The sequence below is a fragment of the Bidens hawaiensis genome, unplaced genomic scaffold, assembly GCF_021521415.1.
Source record: "Bidens hawaiensis isolate Kalapana, Puna unplaced genomic scaffold, B.hawaiensis_p1.1 tig00024843_1, whole genome shotgun sequence".
In the NCBI taxonomy this organism is placed as follows: Eukaryota; Viridiplantae; Streptophyta; class Magnoliopsida; order Asterales; family Asteraceae; genus Bidens; species Bidens hawaiensis.
The window spans coordinates 223,588-249,756 of record NW_027493941.1 but is presented as its reverse complement, the minus strand read 5'-3'; the positions used below and the strand labels follow the sequence as shown (position 1 = coordinate 249,756).

The 26,169-nt window shown below is 36.7% G+C and overlaps 5 protein-coding genes across 6 annotated transcripts in view; 1 reads left to right on the top strand and 4 right to left on the bottom strand.

Annotated features, from left to right (window-relative positions):
- Positions 1-26,169, bottom strand: part of LOC143570181 (ABC transporter B family member 15-like) — a 211,481-nt gene that overhangs the window by 42,641 nt on the left and 142,671 nt on the right. The gene's annotated exons all lie outside the window — the stretch shown is intronic.
- On the top strand, positions 2,306-4,476 carry LOC143570178 (BRCA1-associated RING domain protein 1-like). The gene is made up of 8 exons (XM_077055899.1): positions 2,306-2,483; positions 2,555-2,655; positions 2,752-2,935; positions 3,022-3,113; positions 3,200-3,290; positions 3,367-3,532; positions 3,779-3,897; positions 3,974-4,476. The coding sequence occupies exons 1-8, from the start codon at positions 2,394-2,396 to the stop codon at positions 4,331-4,333; spliced, it is 1,203 nt and encodes a 400-aa protein (XP_076912014.1). The 5' UTR covers positions 2,306-2,393; the 3' UTR covers positions 4,334-4,476.
- On the bottom strand, positions 4,542-6,989 carry LOC143570179 (cyclin-B1-2-like). The gene is made up of 4 exons (XM_077055900.1): positions 6,819-6,989; positions 6,617-6,717; positions 4,870-4,967; positions 4,542-4,793 (listed from the first exon to the last, which is right to left on the bottom strand). Exons 1-4 carry the CDS (start codon positions 6,948-6,950, stop codon positions 4,693-4,695), a joined length of 432 nt encoding a protein of 143 aa, XP_076912015.1. The 5' UTR covers positions 6,951-6,989; the 3' UTR covers positions 4,542-4,692.
- On the bottom strand, positions 7,976-12,816 carry LOC143570176 (alpha-mannosidase 2-like). 2 transcript variants are annotated; one of them, XM_077055897.1, is made up of 4 exons: positions 12,253-12,816; positions 11,549-11,698; positions 11,316-11,348; positions 7,976-11,173 (listed from the first exon to the last, which is right to left on the bottom strand). In XM_077055897.1, exons 1-4 carry the CDS (start codon positions 12,721-12,723, stop codon positions 8,432-8,434), a joined length of 3,396 nt encoding a protein of 1,131 aa, XP_076912012.1. In that variant the 5' UTR covers positions 12,724-12,816; the 3' UTR covers positions 7,976-8,431. The 2 variants fall into 2 exon arrangements, with proteins under 2 accessions (XP_076912012.1, XP_076912013.1); XM_077055898.1 differs by lacking the exons at positions 11,316-11,348; positions 12,253-12,816 and having other exon boundaries at positions 7,976-11,205; positions 11,549-11,656.
- Positions 14,627-26,100, bottom strand: LOC143570175 (paired amphipathic helix protein Sin3-like 2). Its single transcript, XM_077055896.1, has 23 exons — positions 25,938-26,100; positions 25,761-25,836; positions 24,140-24,367; positions 23,880-24,063; positions 23,689-23,787; positions 23,439-23,609; positions 23,099-23,363; positions 22,736-22,872; positions 22,575-22,650; positions 22,464-22,493; positions 22,188-22,372; positions 21,936-22,090; positions 21,715-21,842; positions 21,368-21,622; positions 20,718-21,274; positions 20,146-20,625; positions 19,953-20,053; positions 19,730-19,868; positions 19,425-19,577; positions 19,173-19,330; positions 18,933-19,044; positions 15,120-15,257; positions 14,627-15,035 (listed from the first exon to the last, which is right to left on the bottom strand). The coding sequence occupies exons 2-23, from the start codon at positions 25,832-25,834 to the stop codon at positions 15,015-15,017; spliced, it is 3,846 nt and encodes a 1,281-aa protein (XP_076912011.1). The 5' UTR covers positions 25,835-25,836; positions 25,938-26,100; the 3' UTR covers positions 14,627-15,014.

Below are 26,169 nucleotides of genomic sequence, written 5' to 3'. Positions count from 1 at the left end.
TTTTAGTCATTGTCATGGCAGAAGACGGAAAGGTTTCGATACAGAAGTTTGACGGACAGAAGTTCGGTTGGTGGAAGATGCAGATTGAGGCACTACTTTGTCAGAAAGACTTGGATGTAGTGTTTGAGGATGAAAAACCAGAAAAGTTGTCAGAAGCAGATTGGAAGAAGTTAGACAAGAAAGCTAGGGCTTGTATTACATTGTCGTTGTCGGAAGATGTGGCGTTTAACGTCATGAAAGAAACCACAGCCCGTGGTATGATGGACGCACTATCCAACATGTATGAGAAGCCTTCGGCAGCGAATAAAGTCTATCTTATCCGAGAGCTAGTGACAACAAGAATGAAAGAGGGTGGGTCAGTTACAACTCATATCAATAATCTTAATTCGATCTTGTCCCGCTTAGTGTCAGTTGACATTAAGTTTGATGATGAAGTTCAAGGCCTCTTGTTATTATCCTCTTTGCCCGACAGTTGGTCGCAAACAGTGACTGCAGTTTGTAGTTCGTCTACAAATATTACTTTCGATGGGATTCGAGATCTGATTCTGGGAGAAGATTCAAGACGCAGAAGTTCAGGTGAATCATCAGGCAATATGCTAGTCACAGAAGGTAGAGGTAGGGGAAAACAGCGAGGCAGTGGGAGCAGGAAGAGGAGTCAGTCTAAGACTCGTAAGGATATTGAATGTTGGGGTTGTAAAGAGAAAGGACACTTCAGGAATCAGTGTCCGAATGGTAAGAAAGAGGTGAACGTTACAGAAGACGACACAGATGACGGGGTCAGTAGTGATGAGACTTTGGTTTGTAGTGTTGAGAGTAGCGTTGATGCTTGGGTGATGGATTCTGGTGCATCGTTTCATGCCACTCACTGTAGTGAAACGATGAAGAATCTTAAATTTGGGGATTTTGGAAAGGTTCGACTAGCGAATGATGATATTTTAGAGGTTACGGGTATGGGAGACGTTGATTTGATAACTTCAGCCGGTACTTCTTGGACTTTGAAAGACGTGAGGGTTATTCCAAGTTTGAAGAAACGTTTGATTTCAGTTGGGCAGTTGGATGACCAGGGGCACGATGTTAAGTTCGGGAATGGGCAGTGGAAAGTAGTCAAAGGGAATCTCGTTGTTGCTCGTGGAAAGAAAATGGGTTCGTTGTATATGGTCGATATGTCATCGAAAGGAGTGGATCCAGTTTTGGTGAAAGACAAAATCCGGTTCACAGAATCTCGTGGGCAGAAGAAGGTTCGTTTTGCAAGTAACAAACCCAGAGCCAAAGTGAAGATTCAGGATGAACGAGCTAGGAAGGTTAAATCAGTTGGGGGACATCGTGACAGTGGGAGCACAGGTCGTGTTTCAGTTACAGTTCCAGGTCGACAGTGGATTAAGAAAACCAGTATTCCAGCTGTAAAAGTCTCTCCAATGAATTACTTGCTGAATATGGAGAGTGTTTGTTCTCAGGTTATCTCAGGATCCGGTAGTTCGTTACAGTGGGAGCCGGTAGGGACAGAGAATGGGTCAGGGGCAGTTTCAGCCGTGACTGACGTGTTGGAGCTCCGGGGAGCTTCAACGGGCCTTCAGGTTAATTGATGAGAAGGCGGTGGCAACTAGAAGAAGTTTAATGTTCAGATTACAGAAGTACAATCAGGAGTGCAGACGAGAGTACTCAAGGCCTCCGAGTGGGAGATTGTTGGGTTCGTAGGCCTTGTTGGCCCGGTTTATTATATGAAGTCAAAAGAGGAGACGGGTGTGGGCGGTCGGGCCCAAGCCCGGCCCGGTTTAGATTTCTTGCATAATAATTTACTAACCCTAGTTCAGTCTGATAAACAACATTATGTACTTGTAATATTTGTCACTCAATAAAGATATACCTAGTTGCCACCCGTGGACGTAGGTCAGTTTAGACCGAACCACGTTAAATCCTTGTGTTCGTTTATTGCTTTCGTGTCGTGTTCAGTTTCGTGTGTGCGTTTAATCCTAACAGTTTCTAAAATATACTTTTCATGTCTATATGTCGTTTTTGGAGTCGGGGGTCTCCATGGATGCAACTTCTCTATTCTCTGGAATAGGGGTATGGTTTCTCTACCTCTCACCCTCGTTAGACCCTATCAATATCTTTGTTATGTGCGGGATTTTATTAGGTATGGTTGTTTTCTTCTTTTTTTTTCCCTTGCAAGTCATGAAATTGATTTGAAATATTTCATGTATATGCTTCTTTTGCTTGGATAATTTGTTTTTGTTTTATGATTTTGTGCACTTTTCATAATATTTCAACAAACCTGAAAAAATTTCCAGAATTCAGTTAATTCATCAAAGAGACAAGATGCTCCTGGTGTTAAAAATCGAACCATTGATCGAAAAAGGCAAAAGAAAACAATTGAAGAACTAAATGATGCAAATATGGAAATAAATGCTCCTTCTAGTGGGAAATCATCTGTTGTTTTGGATCAGGCTCCTTGTGCCTTTTGCCATTCTTCTAAGCAGTCAGAGGTGAGGCTTAAAACCAAACTTTGTGTATTTCATAAATTTCAGATTGTGTTTGTTTTATCAATTTTGTGTAGGGAACCGGATCATTTGTGGCCTATGCTCAAGGGAAAGAAGTAACTGGAAATGCGGATAACTTCCCTAAAGTCATACATGTTCATATAAAATGTTTAGCCTGGTATGCTTTTGACTTTTATCAGAGAACACATGTATGGATTAGCGTAAAACTCTTTGGTGTGGGAACACTAGAAGTGATGATATTTTATATTTACAGGACTCCTAGGATATATTTTGAGGATGATTTGATCCAAAACCTAGAATCAGAAATATTAAGGGCAAACAAGCTAAAATGCAGCAGTTGTGGTAAAAAGGGTGCTGGTCTTGGCTGCTGTGTGAAAACATGTCAAAAAACTTATCATGTGCCTTGTGCGTATGATATCCCTGATTGCAGATGGGATGTAAGCACTAAGCAGCTTTTTATGCACATTTTAAGATTCTGCTGTTCTAGTTATATTCATTATGTTTTAATTTTGTACCATTTTAGGATGGTTTTTTGATACTGTGTCCAAATCATGCACATCACAAGTTTCCAAGTGAACAGAATGTACAATCCGAGAAAAAAGACACTCATAAAAGGTGTCACATGTAAATTATATTTTTTATACCGTTTATTATATGAGCTCTTCTCAGCTTTGAATCATTTGATTTATCGGTTTTTGCAGAATACCTAAGCATCTGAATCTGAGCTCACCATTGTTGAATCTTGGGAAGGATTTGGTGTTTTGTGGTTCAGGTCTTTCTGCAGGTGATAAGGTCGCTTATGCTTAACTTTGTTTATAATTGTCAATGATTTCATGGCTCTTTTCTAATCCATAACATTTAATTGCAGTTTGCTCTTGTTAATTTTGCAAGTAGCAGTGGGGCACTAGTGTTCAAAAACTGGAGAGATAACGTCACTCATGTGATTGCTGGCACAGATTCAAATGGGGCATGCACACGAACACTATATGTGTTAATGGCTATTTTGCATGGAAGGTGGATTCTTACAATGGAATGTAAGGTTTATGTCTTAGGGGATGTTTGGCAACCTTGTGTTAGCTTCAGGGCCTAGCTGATTAAGAGGTAGCCTCTGAAACGGTCAGCATGTTTCTAAAACTTACTCATTAAGAGGCTCCATGAACCATTAAAAGGTGTCTTAAATGAACTAAACACACTCTACCTCTGACCGATTCAGAGGCTACCAAACAACACCAAGCCTTATTAGCCCTAGATTTTATTGAAAACATTTTTGTTGTTTTCAGGGGTAAAAGCTTGTGTGGAAGCCGGACATATTGTGAAAGAAGAACCATACGAAGTCGTTCTTGATAACCATGGCTCTCGTGGTGGCCCTAAAGCGGGGAGGCTAAGAGTTCAAAATAAGGTAAGATTAATAATAAATTAGTGGATAATTACTTAATTAGTTTATGTTCAGAGCTCCTGATGTGATGCAAGTGCAGGCCCCAAAACTTTTCAACAACTTGAATTTTTACTTTATTGGCAAATATGAACAAGCTTATAAAGCTGATCTTGTGAACTTGGTTACAACTGGTGGAGGCACAATTACTGAGACCAAGGATCTGTTATTATCATCAAGAACTAATGATGCAGATACAAAAGTAAATGTGAAGCAAGTTACTTTGGTTGTTTACAATGCTGATTTTACATATAATTCTGAGTTTGAGGATGAAAGTTCCATTGAAGCTTCAAGATTAGAAGCAGCAGAGGACGTGGCTCAAGAAATCGGGTGTCGGGTTGTCCCACATATTTGGATTTTGGAGTCAATTGCTTGTGGTTTACTGGTTTACAACCTTCTATAACCTATACCAAGGCCATAACTATATGTAATAGTACTGCTGCACGTAACTAGCAAGCTGTACGGATTTTGGTTTATATTCAGTGTTACATATCAAATTCCTTGGGCTATTATGTTACATGCCGTTCGGGTCGGGTGCTTAATAAAAACAAAACCAACACAGCATAATCTGGTTTTATTGGTTTTGGTTTCACATACAGTAGTGAAACTGGTTTGTTACTTTTTTATAACTTGTATTAGGAAAACTTCTTCCACATGTACTGTTAGAAGTAGTTGGTCACAAATAGCAAACAAAAACATGTTCAACATACAACTAAAAATGATTCATTATCCAGATAAAATCACAAATGTCTGCAACATTGATTACATGAAACTAGGATGAACCGGTCCTTTTGAGAGCCCAACACGAACCTCCATTCCATGATGCAAGTCTGGGGATCGCATTGTTTCAGTGTCATGGACGCCTACAACAATCATCAACACATAAATTAATACCAAGAAAAGACACAAATAAGCTTGAAAATAATTTGACTTTCATACCTTGAAGGTAATCTTCAACACCAAAATCTTCCAAACCTCCTGTCAATGACTCTAATCCAAGCATGGATGACGGTATCAGCCCTGGAGGCCTTTGAAATCTGAAACCTCAAATGTTTAGAAAGATTAATATCTCTCACAAGAAAACCAAATCATCCACAAAAAAACAATATGGAGAACTGCTGGATCGACTACATTAACCATGTAAATTTAGAAGAAACGACTAACATAAATGCTAAATCTTTCTTCACATCTTGAGAGCTGATCTAGGACTTATAGCTCTCCTAACAATCTAAAAGCTTATATGTTTAGAAAGATTGATATCTCTCACAGGGAAATCAAATAATCCACAAAACAACATTGATTTAACTAGATTAACTGTGTATAATCCTTATAATTTAAAGAAAATAGTAACTCATCTAGAAGGACCAACACCTGTCCTAAGCGGTTGATACGGAAAGATATCGAAAATCTGAGACATCGGTTATTGCAGTGAGATATCGGTGGGTATCGATAATTTTAATATCATGTAAAATTCATACATATAGCAATTTAACACTAACCTTGCAAATTGCAAAATTAGTGATATAATTTTAAGTCGTAATCAATTCTTACTTGCTACGATTGTTAGTGTTTTGCAAATTGCAAAACACTAACAATCGTAGCAAGTAAGAATTGATTACGACTTAAAACACTAACACTGATAATTAAGACTTAAAACACTGATATTAGGAATATCGTTGATATATCGGTCAAATATTGTTGATATCGGTACCAATATTCTGACCAATATATCACTGATATATTGGCGATATCGACTGCATAGCACCTGCCCTATCACTCTCGAATCTCCTAACAGTAAACGTCCTATCATAAGTTCAACGGATATGCATCCTGTCAAGACGGTGTAGCTGGAACAAACTACATCTTAAAAGTCATTTTATGGTTAGGGGAAGTAACTGCTGGTATTAGCTATCAAAAGCAGTATAATTTATCCCCATTGAAGGATTAGGCCAACGTATGTCGGGTTTGGAGTATCGGGCTATCCTTAAGTACCGGTTAATGATCCCTATGTTCCCGACGGATGAACCTTGCCCAATTTGTCGCAAGGTCTGTTTGGATTCTTTTGGTGACCATGCGGTGCATTGCAAAGAATTGCCTGGCTTTAAATACAGAAATGATCTGGTTAGGGATGTTCTGTGTGATGTTCTTAAACGGGCGGGGATTTCTGCTAAAAAGGAGGCCCCTGTTAACTTTCTCACGGATCCTATTGAAGGGAGGTCTACTTTACGACCAGCTGATATTCTTGTGTTCGGGTGGGCAGGGGGGAAACACGCCTGTGTGGATCTTACAGGAGTGTCTCCTCTTGTTGGGCTCAGGGACCGTGGGTTTGTTGTGGGTCAGGCTGCGTTGAAGGCTGAATCGGGCAAAGTTGTTAAACACGAGAAAGCTTGTTTAGATAATCAACATGTCTTTCTACCATTTGCCTTTGATACATTTGGTTTTCTGGCTGCAGAGGCTGTGAAATTTTTGAGTAGGGTTCAGCGCGTCGTACACGGAACCTCTTCAGCTTCTAGGTCCCAAAGCTTCGTTTTTAGCAGGATTGGCTTTGCTGTTCAAAAGGGGGTTGCGGCGCAGCTTGTTGCCCGTTTGCCTGCCACTTTATTGTAATCGTTTTATAGTAAATTATATAAAACTACTCATATAAAAAAAACCAAGACCTATATAATAAACAAACAAATAAAATTACCTAGAAAGAATTTTGCGATCAAAGTCCTGTTTCAAAGGAAAGGCGGATCCGTAAGTATTGGCAAGTATTTTCCTCTTCATCTGTTCTTCTCTCACAGCCGCCTGAACAAACACAATTTATTAACTAACCATAAGATAAAAATAATAATAATATTATTATTTGTTGTTGTTGTTAATAGAAAATTAAGCAAGCAATTAGGTACCGATTGAAAGGCGGACTCGAGGGGATGGGATCCGACGATGTCACTCTTGACGCCTTGGAGACCAAAACGAAGTGCATCGTTCTTCAGACCTCCGATCTCGTGTTCGATTGTTGTCTTTGATGATGCTTCCATTCTTATTATTGTTATTGTTTTCTTTGTTACAAGAGAGAATGGTGCTATATGTAAATACTCTCTGAAACAAAACTTTGGAAGCAAGACAACTCATGTCTTTAAATATATTGGGCCGTGTATATGTTTCGTACTGGGCCTAAACGCCTGATGCCCAACGACCCAGCTAGGTAAACAAGTGTGTGTTAATGTGTTATAGCCGATCGGCTCGAGGAAAAAACTCAATCCAGCTGAGCTTTAACGAGCTCGAGCCTAAAAGGTAAGCTTGTTTAATATACAAGCCTGTTATTTATATAATTTTTTATAATATATAATAATATTATTATTATGTTTTATATAAATATATAAATGAAAAAATATATCAAAAATAATTATAAATATATAAAAATTAATTAATAAATAGTAAACGAGCCGAGCCCAACCGAGCTTAAGCTTGAAAACTACTCACGAGTCAAGCTCGAGCTTTAAAAATATAGATTGAAACAAGTAAGACTCGAGCTCTATGTAAGTTAAACGAGCTAAGCTCGGCTCGTTTGCACATGTATATGGATATTATAGACTGTTCAAAATAAATTGCTAGCGATGATAATTCTTCTGTACTAATTTCTTGCATATATTGCTCTAAGCCCGGTTTGAATTAATGTACATTCCTAGGCCATTTTCTTCCCTCACATGTTTTAATAAATTAATTTTGCAAAATATAACCTCTAGTAGCTGAGGTTAGTTGCATCCATGTCTATGCTATAGATATAACAAAAAAAATTATGGCATTCCCTTTATAACTTACACCCAGTATCTATTGTAAGTAAAGAGTCATGCAAGTTTTACTAAAAGTTATGATCAATTTTTAACGGTTTAATTTTCAATTATAGAGATCAATAAACAAGCTGATCTGGCCGACCAACCCATCCGTCGTTGCTTGGTTTGTCGTTTTTTGACAAGCTTAGTTAGCTGTTCGATCCAGAATCTTTGTGAAAACCACCACCTCTTAGTCATTGTCACCGCCATTGCCTTCACCGTATGGTGGCGAACGGTGGCAGGCGATTATAGATTCTAATTCCTGACTGTTTGGCCATCACAACACAACGCATCGCCATACACAATACCCTTGGATGACAAATGGCAAAACTGCTACAACGCTTCAAAAGTAATCTACTTATATCCGTAAACCAGAAGACCGTCTAACCTTCCAATCGATTATCATTCGGTATGTTATCATTTGAAGTGTACATAAACAACATTAATACTTTTCTGTAATACATAAAACAAAAATCAACTAGATAACAAAAAGCAAAACTGCTACAAAAGTAATCTACTGACCTGTTTATCATACCTATCATTTCTCAAGCTACAACCTTCCAATACACAAACCATTACTCGGAAACTTTAACCTCGTCACCAAAAACGATATGCTTACCTATATCATTCGAGCCGGACCAACTGGCCCTCATTTCGACAGTCATCATCATCAAGCTCACATTAACTTAACTGGGATTAACAGGCCGTAAATCAAACTTGTAAGCATGCAACTCCATAGGCGACAGAACAAGCCGTCCTTGAGAAACATCTGCAGCTTGCTCACTATATCCAAGCATCTCTGTATCATCATGCAAAAGATTTAAAGAGGTAGCTTTTGCATTTAAAACATTAAGACCCTGAAACATGTTCAACAGATTCAAATTCTCATCATCTATCCTTGAACAATCCGATTTCCCTTTCCGACAGTAAGATGAATCCCAATGTCTCCTCTGCAAAATCAAAACCGTCCTCGGTTCTTCAACATTCTGTTGCGTGTATTTTAACGGCCTCGGGACCTTTAAACTCACAACATGCAAGTCACATGGCAATGAAGTTGTTAAAGGTGAGAAAGATCTCGGGGGTGGTTGGACCGATATTTCTTGCGGTTTTTTAGCTATGAACGCATGCAAAGGGTGGTTCAAGTGGGCCCCGACACGATGGGAGAAAAGAGACGGGCTTAAGGGACCCGCATGTGAAACCGAGTCGACAACCGAGGATATGTTGGATTCGAATGTGAGGTGGAAAACCACATTCATCGGATGGTTATCCAACACTCCTTGACCGAGCCCGCGCCCATCGTCACGTGACAGCCTTCGATCAAGCATGATCTCGAACCACCCGTTTTTCGGGCTAGCCGCACCCAACGATTGCCTCGTGTGTACAGAAAAACGTGTTCCTTTAGATTCTTGCATAAACGCAAGTGATGGCATCGGGTAGTAATTTCCCTGAAGTGGGATTTTATCATACGTTTCTCTACGACTCGTCTGAAACCCGTTCAAATCCGAATAAAATATCCTCTTATTATCGAAATCCATTTTATACCTAACAACCAATTCCTTATCATTAAACTCATGCCCAATAAGCTCCACATGATACTCGTTTTCAATCAAAAACTCCTGAACCGACCCTTCACAGATGTAAACACGGGTACTGTGAGAAACGGGCGATTTGGCCCAACGCGTTTTCAGGATCGAAAAAACTTCTTGCACAAGAAAACCCTCGGAAACCACAACTTCACTACCGGTTTCAGTAATCGGTGTGGCGTCACCACCAGGTTTAAAAAGGTAGGCCCCACTCTCAGGACTCGTGTACATAGCCAGCTCCATGTCAATAACATTCAACGACCCGCTTTTGGTTTCGGTTACTTTCTGTAACAACCCGGTTTTGGAATCAAAAGTAAGCGACTGATACCGGTTTCTAATCTGAACTGAATCGTCTTCAAGTTTTGAGCAACTATACGGGGCAAAACACGAATTTTTACCCGTTGATGAAACTTTTAACCTTGCGGGTTTGGCTTTTTCACATCCTACAAAACCGTTAGCAATGTAATACGTCTGTAACCCCATAGCAGGAACCGAGGCTTTGAAAAACACCCTGTGCCTTCCAGTAAACATCTTCATCTTATTATGCTGCAATTCGGGAGATATTTGACTTTTAACACAAGTCCAATTCGAGTCAAGAACTGTTACATCGGGCCTCTCAACAATAAACATCACAATTTCGTTTCGTGTTTGCTCAAGAGAATTAAAAACCACCACCGACTGCACGGTTCCTTGATTAGCACTAATCGATTGATGCACTGGTTGCGCGTCGTATCGGGACCGAATCTGAGCCGGTGCAAACAGTGACGGGTTCTGATCATTCTTATCATGATGGATACCGAGCAATACTTCAATAGCTTTAGACATAAATATTTGAAGATCTTGTAACGAAGTGTGCATACGCATCCCGTAGTCTTGAACCACGTGATCTTTAGCGGTCCCGGTTACACCATCATGGTGCTGAAACAGAGCCAGGTTCCTTCTTGCAGCGGTTAACTTATGGGTGAAACCAGCTGGTAACTTTTCACACTGGGCCCTTTGGCAGAACCCGAGTAAAAACACCATTGTCATTTCAGTAGCCCGTAGAGTGTGCTCGAGTACACGGTCAACCGATTTGAAAAACGGGCGTGAAACATAATATCCGCTCCAGTAATCTTGCCGTCTATCCGCATAAGTAAAGAAATCTCCCGCTAAAGACGGAAACCCGGGAACTTGTACCGAACCGAATTCACCGGGACGTGAATAGTTTATCTTTTCCGCTTCTTCTCTCATGGTTCGAAAATAATCTTCTAAAGTTCCAAACTTTGCCTCGGTGTTCAATTCGGGAGTTGAATTTATATAATCGAATAGCATTTGATAATTCCTAAACTGTGCTTCTGCTTCTTCAATGCTGATGTAACGGAAATCGTCTCCAAGTGGGACCAGAAGCGTGTTGGTCCGGTAAAGCGTTGACTTTTTCTTGTACTGGTCAAGAAGTTTAATGGCTCGTTCCTTAACATTTTCTTGAGTTGTTTCTTCAGGATGTTGTCCCCAGGGGCAACGTTCGTACATAAAACCGTTCATTCTTGCAAAGTCAAACTGGCAACATACCGCAGGCTCTGGCCCACAAGTATGTGGAATATCATAAGAGTAAAATGGCATCATGTGTACAAAAATATCAGTTGTTTCATAAGTATCCCAACTTTGTCTCCATATGTATTCCAAGTTTTTATGTAAAGCTAATTCTTTCTTTAACTCGTAATGAGTTCTCTGTATAAGCATGTTTTCGAATCCCATACGTTTAAGAAGATAAGCCATGGTGGATGAATAACCAAACGGGTCTATTGCCCATGAGTTTTTTGGGATCACACCAATTGTTTCTTTTAACCACATGTTTCCCTCCATCATCTGAAGTAAAATAACCAGATATGAACTCAAAACTTCATTAAAATACAAAATCATAAAACTGTTCTGTGAATTTAAGTAATATAAGACGCTTCAATCAGCTAAACGAAGTAACTGGCATAAATCAGAACGATTAAATAAATACCTGTTCAATGATAGCAAAATAATGTGAATTGGCCTGCAACAGACATTAGAAAAGAAGTTCAGTACAGTTAATATATATTTTTGTTTATCTTTAGGTCATGAACGATTTCAGTCAATACTGTGATCCATTGTTATCTCCTTATGGAATAACAATATATCACATCCTGATTATTAATATAACGCAATCAAAACAACTGAACGCAAGAACCAAAAACAACACATAAGCAATATTACCTCATCATTCATCACCCAACCGCCTCCAACAATTTCCAACTGCCCATTCTGCAATAACTCAATCAAAGCTTCCTTTTTTGCGTCCGGTGCATCCCTCCACCACCTCTCTAAATAAGACATCTCTTCCCAAATAAACTTCCTCCTTTCATCCTAAATTATTCATAAGTTCATAACAAACCAATAAATTCCAGTGTCGTAAAAATCAGTATTAATTACTGATTAATTCTCAGCTAATCGGTGCAACTAATCTCCAGTCGGCCAAATCGGATGTTTCCTTTTGAAAAGCAACTGGACCTCAGTTTGAACCCATTAATCCTAGTTACTGGTTTTTCTCATTTGAATTGTTGTGTTTACGTTTAATCTATACTATGTGAACTTTTACATGCAAGTTTTTAAAATTAAATAATATGAATAACTACATATAAAAATCCCAATCCACGATTAATCGCTAGTTGGTACCCCATCGTCTGACTAGCCCCTAGCGCGTTCTACAACACTAATCAATTAAATAAACTATCACACATAAAACTACATCAAAATAAATCAAATTAAGTAACTCGGGCACTCAAAATATCAAAACTCCCCTAACTATTACCCCGAGATCAATATTCAAAAAGGGGCCAGCAGAGCAGCTTGTTGCCCGCTCACATACAATTTCACACCAACTTATTCAACAACTAGCAAATTAAAACCAAATGACACACCTTGGAAAGAGTATCAACAACGGTGTCCAAAATATGCCTCGACTGGCGATCATAATACTCCTCAACAGTCAGCTTCCACCCGGGATCATTATGCGAATGCGGCACCACAAACACCTTGAGCTTCTCATGATCCCACTCAATCCCCTTATACTCCACCCTCCACCCCTGCGTCCATGGCCCACCATCCACGTCCTTGAACTCAATCCCGTCGTACAAACCCTTGGTGGTCAGATCAACCGAAACAGACCGGTTGGCGGGTCGAATTACGGGTCTCCGATGAAGGGGTTTGTGGGTTTTGGTAATAAGGCCGGGTCGGGTGGTGGGGTGGATGGGGTTGGGGATGCCGTAGAGGAAGAAGATGAGGAGGAAGAAGAGGATGGAGGCGGTGAGTCCGATGAAGAAGAGGTTGGTCAGTGCCGGACGTTTGCGGGGTTTGCGGATGCGACGGACGTGAGAAGTGGAGAACGCCATGGGATCGGATCGGACGACGGAAGTCCGGTGTTTTTTTGAGTGAGTCAAGACACGAGTCTTTGGACGTCGTCGTTTCTTGTGTGGTTGTTAACAACTATAAATAATACAATAGAAAATGTCATATGATAGTAACATCTTCCATATAATATATTGACATAACATTGATATTTTATTTTTATATTAGATTTTAAACTTGTTTTAAAATCTTTCAGTTCTTCTGCAACATCAAACATACTTAAATAATTATATATGTATTGGAACATCTCATGTTGGTTGGAGAGGAGAATGAAATCCTTTTTTACAAGAACGCGGATAGATTCTAATCATAACGTGTTTTGGATCCTTAATAAGAGTGGATCAGAGGAGAACGTCATAGTTAAGAATGCTAAGACGTGAGAGTATAAGGATGGGTGACCTCCATTGGTGTGCAAAAAACCGATCCGAAACCCAAAAAACCGAACCGAAACAAAAACTGTCGGTTTGGTTTTATGTTATTTTAACAACTGAACTAATGGTTCAGTTTTGGTTTTGCATGTAATAAAAACTAAAAAAAATCGAACCGAATAGAATTCCTAAACATTTACTTTTTATTTTTATTTTTTATTTTAAGTAATTTATAAAAAATTTAATAAATATGTAACTCGAATATTTTTGGTCAAATGTATAATAGTCATTAGCTAATAATTAACGAAATTATATATACCTAAATTCTTTATTTTTTGTCAACTTTATTTTTTCGGCCTAAAATTTTCAAGTTCAAATGGAGAAACCCGAAAAAACCGAAACCATACGCAGTGGATATGTAGACCATTGTTTCATAATCATATCCAAACATGTTGAACCGGCCTTAAAAGTTGGAGGACTAATAGTAATTTTAAAAATAGATAATATTGGTATACAGATGACAAAATATGAAATGTTATATTAATAAAAAAATGTTCAGGTACTAAAAAAAGAACTTATTTGGTTTGATCATGAGTTATTGGGTATTTGTCCTTTGAGGAGCCAATGAATACAAATTGTACCTTTTTGGGGGCAAATGAGTGATAACCAACGTAAATTATATGTAAAACTAGGTTGTAAAGATGTGAACTACTGAACTTTAGTTGAGGATAAATTTGGCATGTAATTTGGGTCCTTCACGTGTGGCACGTAGTTTACGAAGAGATGTATCAACAGTCCGTGGTACATGATTTGAGTGGGTGATAATGTTCTCTCTAACAAAGCATATACCTATTCTAACTTCTATGTAGTTAAAAGCGCCAAAGGCATGCATTCAGGGGAGACAAAATGCCTTGACTACAACAAAGTGCAAATGCGTAGTGAACCGGTAAAAAGCTGACACTAAACCAGTCAAAGTAGTTTCGAACGGTCTGAACTCGAAACCAACTAAGCACTAGGCAACAAGCTCACCCTTGTAGATAGAAAAAAATAAAAAAAAATTAAATGAGGACAAGTTCAATTAAAGATAAATAGCGCATTTTCCACAAATCATGAGAAACAGTATCTGTAACACGGTATATAAACGCAACTGAACGTTTAATGAACCACTCGACAGAACTTGACAGAAAGTCTGTTCACTAGATACATGAACAAACATAAAGAGCATTCATCGTTCATCAAAATAAACGAACAAAGGAGCACACGTCTCATTCATTTATATTTCTGAACATTCATTTAAAAAAACTACATCTTTAACAAACAAACAGCAAAATAAGTTCATTTGTGTTCATCTACTTTTGTTCAGTTACATATAAACGAACAGACACAAACAAAGCCTTGTTTGAGTTCACTTACAACCCTAACTAGATCAAAACTTTAACCCGCCACCCAAACGATTAAAAAACCGTCGTAAAAAGACCAAAAAACAGATGTTTTCTTTTCTGAGTAAACAGATATAAAGAAAGTTGTTGCCATTAACAGAGTACCATTAATGTAATCAACATCTACAGTTGGAAGTAAGGTCTGTCTATACAAAGCCCGCAACACCCCTTTTTCGAGAAGTAAGAGCTTCCTAATTCACAGACAACAAAAACCCTTCTTCCAACTTTGAAACAACATAATTCTGACATTAAAAATTCATCGGCTAGCCACAAAACATAAAAAAAAAAGAAAAGAAAAATAGTTAGAAAAAAAAGGATCACAAAAGGCTAGTTGGTGATGCAGCACAACAAAAACAGAAGCAATTAGATGAGCAGAAACCTCAACTGTAACATGAAGCCTATTTACACAACTGATGCTTCATATACCATGTTTGTATTGTATCAACTTCACAAGCCACTTGTTCCTAGTTAACTTATGCCGCCAGGATTCTACAAAAAACAACAAATAAAATGTTTAATTCTTAGGCGCCTTGTTATTTTAGATATTAGAGCATATAAAACATATCAACATACCTTCGGGTTCACAGATGCTTCTAAGAATTTGTGAAACCGTTGAACTTTTGCTTGCCGAAATGATGACTTTTTGCATACGGAGACCTTTTTTCCTTTTCTTCTCTTGAAGAAATCCTCTGTATCGAGGACGTAGGAGATCTGTAAACACTCAACTGATTAGCATGCAGTTAAGATAATAATACATGGAACAATTATTTCATGATACATTTCATCATGCAAACAAAGCAAGTTCCGCCTGGCGAATGAATTGTGCAAGTACGGAAACTATATCATATGATTATGCACATTTAACTGTATATTTCTTGCTCTCTTTGCAAATCAATCATGTGATAATGGTAATTTATAACTTAAATGATGGTGTTGCAATAACTCAGTAACAAGACAAGACAACGCCGTACTCGTAGAGAACTGCGGTCGGTTTTATTGTTAGGATTTAGTAGAGAACTGTGGTCGGTTTTAGTAGTGGGCCTAGGCCCGTTTAGCTTCTATCAAATTAATTTAACTTGTTTCTAAAGCTGAGAAACAACCAGTTATTTTCACTAAATTTTCTTTAAAAACCAAAAACAAATCACCCTGACATTCATGAAAGAAACCTATCTCATTTAAGAGGAAATTCTAACCATCAAAATAAACTGGATTTCCGCAAACTGCATAACACAATATGATAATTGTCAAAAGAGTAAGATCCTGGACTATATCACATAATCAGATTCTGGCAAAAGAAGAAAACAATTCAAGTTAAATTAGAGAATCGGAATCCATCATGATTCGCGACTGTCTTCTGTGATCTGTAACTTCTTGAGATTTCTTACCAGATCTGTGATAAAAGCTGATCGATTATAAAACAATTAAACGAAGACGATCTGTTATTAGATCAAATAGATAAAATGAACTATATAACAGTCATAATTTGTTGTAATGAAGACACAATCCTAAAGCCCTATTTATGTAAAGCAATCCAATAATCCTAATTAAAAATCCTGAACTTGTCTCAAATGCATGTAGCTGTGAAAAGGAAAAAAATGGCAAGTTACGTCTTTAATGGATCAAAATTTGATGAAGTGGCATTTCAAATGTGTAAAATGCTAACATGGATAAATTTATAACATGAGAGTATAAGTTTGGATATAAAGTGATAAAAAACTGTTGAGGTCGTAGTCCAATCACAAATCAGGGACTATATCAGTGACACATCAAAAATAAACAATAAAACAATTACCTAAACAAAATTAAACTAACTAATCAGTTAATAAAACATGAGTTCATAACTGAAAAGGTAAATTTTGTTCTATGTTTGTATTACTTCAGGTGGGCCTGTAGTTCAGATGTACACAAACAATAGAATATAAAATTGGGCTTAAACTAATAGAATATAAAAAGTTGAGCAGCCCGGATCTTCCTGTGACTAATATAACAAAAAGGATTTCACGCAAAATGACAAAGTATGTAGGTTTTTTATGGTACAAGCTTTTAAATAAAAAACTATCTCCAATCCATATCTAACAATAAAAACAAAATTGCCTACTAAAAAGGAACTTTAGTATCTCCTAATAAGAACTAATTAATAACTAAAAGTACATCTGGACCATATCAATTCATCATCATGTTACAATTTAATACTAATGTCAATATCAATGATACAAATGTTATTTACATGAAGGATACCGAAATAACCCAAAATATAAACTGACAAGCATGGTAAAAATTAATGGTAGCCCACATCTTAAGGCTTTATGGCTATTTTCTAGCCATGTTGGACACGTTACCCCGACCGAAAAATTTGTCCTCGTACTTCTATTAACGTTTTTTCTCTGTTAAGATACTCTACAATACCAAATAACTATGGTGCAAGAGCCCAATTTTATTGATTGTGAAACCTAAGAGTTAATCTTTTTTCACACCTAAATACCTATCCATGCACATGATCTCTAGCTTTCTCAAGCCAGAAGGGTTTCACCTCCTTATGTTCACTTTTATTCTAATATGATACTTTTAGTTCAACATTTCACAGCAGTTGTTATAGTTGAGGTTATATAACCTCAACTATAGCAACTGTTATCTCAAAATAGTATATAAAATAATTTATCTAAAACAACTTGAAACAAACTTATGACTAGATATAGTTAGCAATTCATGCAATTAGTAGTGTTTCATAACTGAATTCACGAATTAACTACCAGTCTCACTGTAACATTTGGTCTCTCGCACCACCAATATTGTCCATTTTGTCCACAAGGTCACCCATCCTAATACCACTCCTACTTCAGCAAGCTTAACAGTGGAGTTCTCTCATCCATGACCCATTAACCATTACGCCAGCCCAAAACGCCTTGGTGATATACTGTTATTAGGGGGGCGGGCGTTCCTAATGAACTCATCATCTATCTTGTCCACAACCGATGTGGGATTTGCCTAGGGTGTTGCAACCACACTCCCACTATTTGTCCCTATATGTGTTCACCGTTGTTTAAAAATGGTGCGCGGGTACCATTGTCTTAAAAACTAGGCCCTACTGGTCGAGTTGAACTTCCACGAAACTTCACCTGCTAAACCTATAAAGCACCAAAGATTTCCACATTGTTCTTATACCACTATCCTTATATGTGATCAATTCTTTGTTTCCTAAATTTCAACACTGTTATGCTGTATGAGGACTTGATAAGCTATTTATGTTATCATTATACAAAATATCTTTTAGGGTATTATAACCTCAAGAGTAAATTTATCTTACATCAAATGTTTCTTTGTTTCTTACCTATTTTGGGTCGACGATCGATTAGGAATCACAAATTGTGATTCATAAGATATGACTGTTCCCTCTTTGGTGTCAATTGATTGCTTCTTCGTTTTTGTTTTTTCTTGCTAATTTGAAGAACGATTTGACCTTACAAATATCGTCATTCATAAGATAAGAAGGATTCTTCTATAGCTTCCATTAATTAACAAGATTGCATAGCTTAGCATGGAAGTATATTAAAATCAAGACATAGAATACAAGAGTTAGATAACTACTAAAACTGAAACAAAGGTGTAAATGTGTAATTATGACCAGCCTAGTATAGCACAAAACCTATATTGAATTCAACGATGTTGGATTTCATAGCTAGATATAGACACTTATCAATAAGAAGTAACCCTAAATTAATCGTTGAATCAACATAAAAGTAATCCGACACCAACATAATCCATGTTGAGATCAAACAAAGATAGTGAACCAAAGGGTTGTGAGCATGTGAGGTGTGCAACATTGAACATTCATATGGCTAGACGGGTATAACTTTAACACGAGAAGCAAATTTATAAGCCCATATACACTAATTCATAACAAGTTCGACGGTATTTTCCTATTTTGTGAATATTTGCACATAATTGTTCTCTATCTGGTAAATCTTCTACAAAATTTATAAGAAATATACAAGATCTCCGAAGATTCTATTATAACTTTAACAGACAAGACATCGTGAAACAACAATGAATGGAAATGCGGTTCCCAAAACGTCAAAGAAACGCGTTGCAAAGTTTCTTGAAAGAATGACAGGGTTCATGAAGAAGGAAAAAAAGTGAAGTAGAGAAATCCATTTCATCAAATAATAGTTTTATGCCCATGCACGAGATAATCTCTTATTAGTGTTTCCATAATATAAATCATTACTTTGAGTAGTTCAAGATGAGATTGTGTGACATTCTTGTTTTGCAACAACATGTAGATAGACGATATATTTAAGGAAAATGGTGAAAACAAAGAAACAGAGTATTTGCATTTATGAGCTGCACGACATCTTACACAAGCAACAAAAAAAAACTAGCGAGTACCTTTGATGAGCTGCAGGACATCTTATACTCCAACCCATTGACCTTATGAACACCTTCCATGGCAGCTGACATGGCAGAAGATTCATCCATGCCCAAGTATTGGCTTTTATTTCTACACATGGATAGAATATTGATGTAATTAGAAAACAAATTAATGTTTAAATCCTGACAAAACTGAAAACGGTCAGTTAGAAGTGTTAAACCATGTTCCATGATAAAAGGTTTACTTGTCTTTAATACCTCTGCAACATAATGCCAGATTCCTTTATTCCAGGCACAACAGAAAGAAAATCATTTTGCAGATAAGCAGCAAACTTAGGATCCACAGAAACCACAACTTCAGTCTTTTCACTCCCATCATCCATTAGCTGGATAGTTAAACAAGATGGGGCAGATGACTGCAAAACATAGAAAATAATAAACTAAGAACCCATTCATTTCAAATAAGAAAAAGAATTAACTGAAGCACAAGGCAAGAAAAAGAAAGCTTACACACTGAAATCTGAATTTGTTTTCATCATGAAGGATATTATGTACATTCTCATAGTATACAGAATCAACAAACTTCTCCGACTTTCGAGATTTTTCATACTCGTATAGTTGAAGTAGCTTGTTGTCCACCTCATCTCCTGCTACGTTTTGAAGCTGCATTTATAGAAGAGTTAATCAGAAGTCAGAACCTTTCCCCAATAGATGGAAGAAATTTCATAAGTCCTCAAAACTTACAAAATAGCATACACGCATGTGCATACATAAATTCAAAGTGCACATGCGCGCGCATATATGTGGGTGCATACCTGTTTCACAAGCTTATAAATTAGCTTATCCAAAGTAAATAGCACATAAGATTGATTTCCAAGAATGGCCCGACAATCATCTTCAAATTTAGCATTATCAGCAGATCCATCAAGTAGATTATACAAAGCACTCATAAATCTGCATAGTACAACAATAATATAGTGAGGAAAAATACTTGTTATAAATTCCGGGTAAGTAATATAAAGAGTGAAACTGAATTACCTTGAATACAAATCAGGTGGAAAAGTGTCCTTAGCGGCTCTCGACTTCGTTTCGGTAGAAGCCAAATTAGTTCTAGCAAATAATAGTCTTTCATATAATACCTGACAAACATAAACAGTGCTTTTTTAAGATATAAAATAATACCATGAATTGAGAAATAACAAAACTGAAAAAAAGAGAGATGTGTTCTTACTTGATGAAGCCTAAAAAGCACATAAAAAGATTCGTTTCCATAGAATACGTTACAATCTTTTTTGCCACCGTCATGTGACGGAGAAGCCACACATTTTGCAAGTGGTTTTGCAGTAACCATCAAATGATCTGAAGATAGCGATGAGGTGGCATCTCCACCACCAAAGTTTGCACCTTCTACACCCTCAGCCTCACCTTCACTTTCTGCCTTATCATCATGGTCTCCATCTTCTTCTTCGTGTTCTTCTCTTGACATATCATCAGCAGCAGACTCACTTCCTGACACATCATCACCACCTTCTGGAACATTCCCACTATCCTCATCATCTGCATCTGGGTAAATCTCTACACTATGCTTTGCTTTAGCATGCGACCCGTTATTATCTCCATACACACCATAATCAACATCATCGTCGTCACCATTTGGTGATAACTCTCCCTCTTCTTTCTCAAATTTAGCAAAACTTCCATTTGCCATATGCTGTAATACAGAAAAAATGTATAAGATATTCAGATACGAGAGAATTGGAAAAGTGAAACGAGTAACAAAAGAAATTAAAAGTAAAGTAAAACCTGTGATGAAGGAGCTTCATTTTTGTTTGACTTCACTTCATGACCATCCTTATGAACATTATTTGGTTTAGAAAGAATGGTATCCTTTACAACACCTGTGTTCTTAGATCCATCTTCTTTAGGCAAAGTACCACCATTTACCACCTTGCTTAAATCTACTCTTTTTGGTGAAATACTATCATCTCCTTGTTTAACAGTCAAGTTGCCATCGCTGACCGGACTTCCATCAATCCCACCTTCATTTTTGGTGGGACCACGTGTAGATGTCTCAACATCTTCAATGTTATCAGCATTATTGGGCCGAGAAGGTACACCAAGAAATGACTCCAAGAATGTAGTCCAAAGTTCCATCACTTTGTTTAGTTGTTCATCTGTTGCGCAAATCTCTTCACTTGAAAACTTAATAACTTTAAATAAGTCTTCATGAATGTCCTTGTCAGCAAACTCAAACTCAAGATTCGGCACGACAGAGTGTCGGTTTCCAGCAGCAATACTAAGTAGCACCTCATCATCCTTCTGATTCTTTTCCTTTATTTCTTTGATCTCTGTCACTAAGCCTAAACATACAGATAGCAAAAAAAAAATGGATTTTAATAAGAAAAAAAAAACCCACCAATCTTACAATAAGTAAATGTCAAACGTTCACTTACATTTCATGCTCAAATTCTTTGAATCTTGTTGCTTGAAATAGAAACTCCGGTGATCAAGTGATTTGTAATGATTCTTTGCATAAACATCAGCCCAAACCTTGTTAAAATCTGATCTACATTTTGACCATTCCTCTTGTTTCTGTTTTAGGCGAACTAATATTATAGGCAACGACATAGACGGGTTTTTACGCAGTGTGTCCATCACTTCAAGACCATGATCTCCATATAAACGTTCAATGCATCGTAAATTCAAAGCTACAAGTATTGATAACCAGAAAAACAATATCAGAACAAAAATACATAACTGAACTGCAAGTATTCATAATAAAGATAAACCATTTAATTACCAGTGAAGTGGTCTTCCACACGAATGGGACCGTCTGAACTAATAGAGCAGTTGTTGATGCTGTTTAGTAGTTCCTCAGCATGTTTAATAGTTGAACTCACAGACTCTAACAGCATGTCTAGCTCAAACCTAGAAAAACATGATTAAGAAATGTAGTTATTAAGATTTAAGTATATATATGTTTCTAGATATTTAAGACTGTTACTTAATATAATGAACAACCTGTCATCTTCACATCTAAAAAGGCTCTCTTCATACTGGTTTCTACGCATATGCTTGAATGAATAATCCTCACTACCAGAAGTCACAGACACCCAAAGATCATTCAGCACTTGAGTACCAAGGTCTGATCTTTGACTTACTGATGGAATTGGGTACTACAGATGACAAGATACCAAAAATATAAAGTGTCAAAACATTAAAGTAAGTTACTTTATAACAGTAAAAAAAGGTCAAAGGACGTAAATGACTTACATCATCAGGAAGAAGTCTATAACTTGGAGTGCATCTTTGACAATCAGAGAGGTCAAGTTCTTGTATAGATTTCCCCCAATACTTCTCTTTGTACCTGTCCTTCTCTTTATTAGCTTCAATGTCCCGCCTACTTTCACGTTCTTTCTCTTCTGCTCTTGTAGACTTAGAAACATTCCATAAAGATTCTGCAAAGAAGGAAATGTGAAAGAGCGATTTAAATTACATTGCTTTGCAAAAAATAGAAAGCAAAAGAAGTAGCAGACTAGCAGCGCATACTTTTATCCATAACTCCAGCTAGGAACCCATCTGCAAACAATATACATTAGTGAGAATAAAAATGAGTTCTCAAAAGAGAAAAAGGATAACAAAAAAGAGCCAAAAAGCCACCTATATTTTCGCAACGTTCTAAAAATGCATTGAACCCTTCCATAAGATCTGTGTGTTTCCCAAGTAAATCAGCTACCTGAAAAAAAAATGTATATCAGCTTTACATTGGCTAATCTAAAAAACAAAACAAGAAAAAGGTTAGCACATGCTACTTAGCTTACCAAGCTCTGTAATTCCTTCCTTGTGATTATTTCTGTGCTGTATATATGAAGGCATTTCAAAAATGCTTGATAATCTTCTGAACTGCTAAGCCTACTCTTCACATTCTCACAGAAAGTAAATTCATGGCTGTGCAGACCTATGAAGTACAAATGACATAACATCAGATAACTTTAAAGATATAAATTGAATTCAACATGACTAAGTTGAGTACTTGAGCGTAAGCAACTTCCATACTCTTTAAAACTCAAGAACCAAAATAACAGTATTGATAAATTTAAGGGTCACTCAAAAACATGTAACAACTTATAGAAAGAAAGCATATTTACGGGATCAGCAGATGAAAAGACAAAGGTTTTACTCACTTTTGATAGCATCTTTATCATCATACGGGGCTGAACCTGAATGTACTCCAAAATCTTCAACTTTACGTGCAGATTTTCGCTTTTCAAGACGATCCCTGTTGCTATCAAGATCAGGATCTTTATAATCCTGATCATTATTTCTCCTATCCTTTTCAGCACGCTTCCTCTGCTCCTTGTGAAGTTTCGTCATTGTTTTATCGTCCATATCAGAACCATCAACGCCCAGGTCCCGTTCAGCATTCATCCTGTCTCTCTTGCCTCGTTGCTAATACAAAAGGATAATTAATCCATTTGAATAATTAAAAAAAGCATAATAAAGGTTAATAGCTAGCCATAATACCTTATCATGCTGGCCCGGTCTAGTGGAGACCACCGTTGAACTCCGTTCATCATATCGCTGATATGATTGACGTAATGAAGCACGGTGTGCAGACGCAGCAGCCGAAGCATCTGGCAGAAATCTTGTGAAGTCATCAAGAAGATCGGGATGATCAACAAAAAGTGAAGCAACCTGAAGCAGTGAAATCAAGTGTAACGTTATATAATATATAAAATAAAAAACATTTTTATATATTTTTACAAATATTCACCTCGCTGTAAACTTCAGTAATACCCTTGTGTTCCTTTCTGTACATGTTCAAGATGTCCAAAAATGATTTGTAAACTTGATCATCGTTATGAAAGCGTTTCTGCAACCAAAAAAGGTAGAACAATTATATTCATTTATATCACAACTTTAAAAATAATGTTGTTCTATCACCAGATAAGAAAATCAGCTCACCTTTATTTTGTTTACAAAACTTATAGCCTCTTCAAACTCCACAGTTCTCTTTGGTGGAGCCTCGTCATCCTCAATGACAGTTATTTCATAACCCTTGGGCAAAAAAGTATTAAACCCAAAAATTAAATTATTGTGACCTTTAAACAATTCTTTCACCCTTGCTATGACACCAGCAGTATCAATTCTGCATCAGAAGTGTTCTCAATTAGGTCAAACTAAAGTCAATATAGCAGCAATCCTTCCAACATAATATTATTTACCTTTGAGCTTTGAAATCTTTCATCACATCAAGAAACATGTCATATTTCTCTTGCTGGTCTTGAAACATGTTTTTGACCTCCTTCAAATAAGTCAAAGCGTCGTTGGTTGTCAGTGTCTGTGCACTGCTACCGCCACTGACGCCACCACCACCAACTCCTCCGGCTACAGCCGCCCCTGCCCTGCCTGCTGCTTCACCACCTCCTCCCGGGGCTTGTGGTTGGCCATATCTTCAATTTAAAGAACAAAAGTTGAACATTTAATAGTTCAGCATTTGATAAATGTGTTATAAATTATAAACTGCATATCCTATGAGCAATATGGTGAATTAAATGTGTTCTAGAATCATATTAATAGCGGGCCCTTGTGTAATTTCCCGGAGTTTGTTTCAAGTCAAGTGATGTTTTACGCCATGCATATTTAGGGTTTTATTTCTCCATTCCTAATAAGATCTGGTCAAACTCCCCGTTGGAAGCATAAATTAAAACAAATGATCTTTTCAATATATTTTTGCCTATTCCATCTAACCCTAAAAGGCAGCAAAAATAATACCTACTTGGTCTGCAAAGCTTACAATAACAGTCTTTACCTACAGATAATAATAGCAGTGGCCATGCTTTTGACCACAGATTCAATTAAATCGCGCAATTTAATTTCACAAAAGCAAAAACACGCAACGTCACCATCCATCAATTTCAAAACTAAACCCTAGAAAAATTCAATCAAATTCAACGTCACAAGCAACAATAATTATAAATACAAAAATAATTCATTGTAACACAAACAGATAAAAACTAAAAACTAATCCTACCTCAAATCAACATATGTAACACATAACCAGAGCACAAAAATAAAAATACAAAAATAATAAAACAATTAATTATATTTTCCTGACATCATAAAACAATATCAAAACTAAACCCTGATTAATTTCAATCAGATTCAGTATCGCAAGCATTTATTAAAAAATACAAAAATAAGTCCTTAAAACACAAATAAATAAATTTTATTTTTTTTAAACCTAACTCTACCTCAAATCAGAAAACATAAAGTCATAAACACATAATCATAGCACAAAATAAAAAAACAGAAAAATAATTAAACAATTATCCTAACATCATATACAATTTCAAAACAAAACCCTAATTAATTTCAATCAGATTCAACACCACAAGTAACAATAACCAAAAACACAAAAACAATTCCTTGAAACACAAATAAATAAATTTTTTTAAAAAAAGGCCAACCCTACCTCAAATCAACACACATAAACATACAATCAGAGCACAAAATTAATAATGCAAAAATAACAAACAATTTATTAAATTTTCCAGACATCATATAACAAATTTCAAAACCAAACCCTAATTAATGTCAATCAGATTCAACACCACAAATAATAGTAATAAAAAAACACAAAAATAATAAAGCAAGTAATTATATTTTCCTAACATCATATAAAAATTTCAAAACTAAACCCTAATTAATCTCAATCAGATTCAATATGAAAAGCAATTATTAAAAAACAAATAAAAAAATAACTCCTTGCAACACAAACAAATAAAAAATAAAAAAAGCTCAAATCAACAGACAATCAAAGCACATAATGAAGCAATAACTTACGATTCTCCTCGGGAAGAAGCAAATGGACGCTTGAATTGAGAATTAGCAAACGCATCGTCTCGTAATCGTTTCATCCCTGCATACAATCACCAAACCACAAGTTTGACGTCCAATTGAATGCACACAGACTAAATATTAATAATAATAATAATAATAATAATAATAAATGAGGCGAACCTGCACAGGATGAAATTGAGGCAGATCTAAACACGCAGCAGAATGAGTGAGTTTGGATCGAAGGAATGAATGAATGATTGATTATTATTATTAGTTGTTGTTGAGCATAAATTAAAGAAGAAGAGAAGCGGTAGAAACAGAAAGAAAGAAAGAAAGAATAGAGGTGAAGAAATAATATTATTGTTATTTTTATTTGTATTTGTATTTGTATTGAGCGAGTGATGAGAGAGAT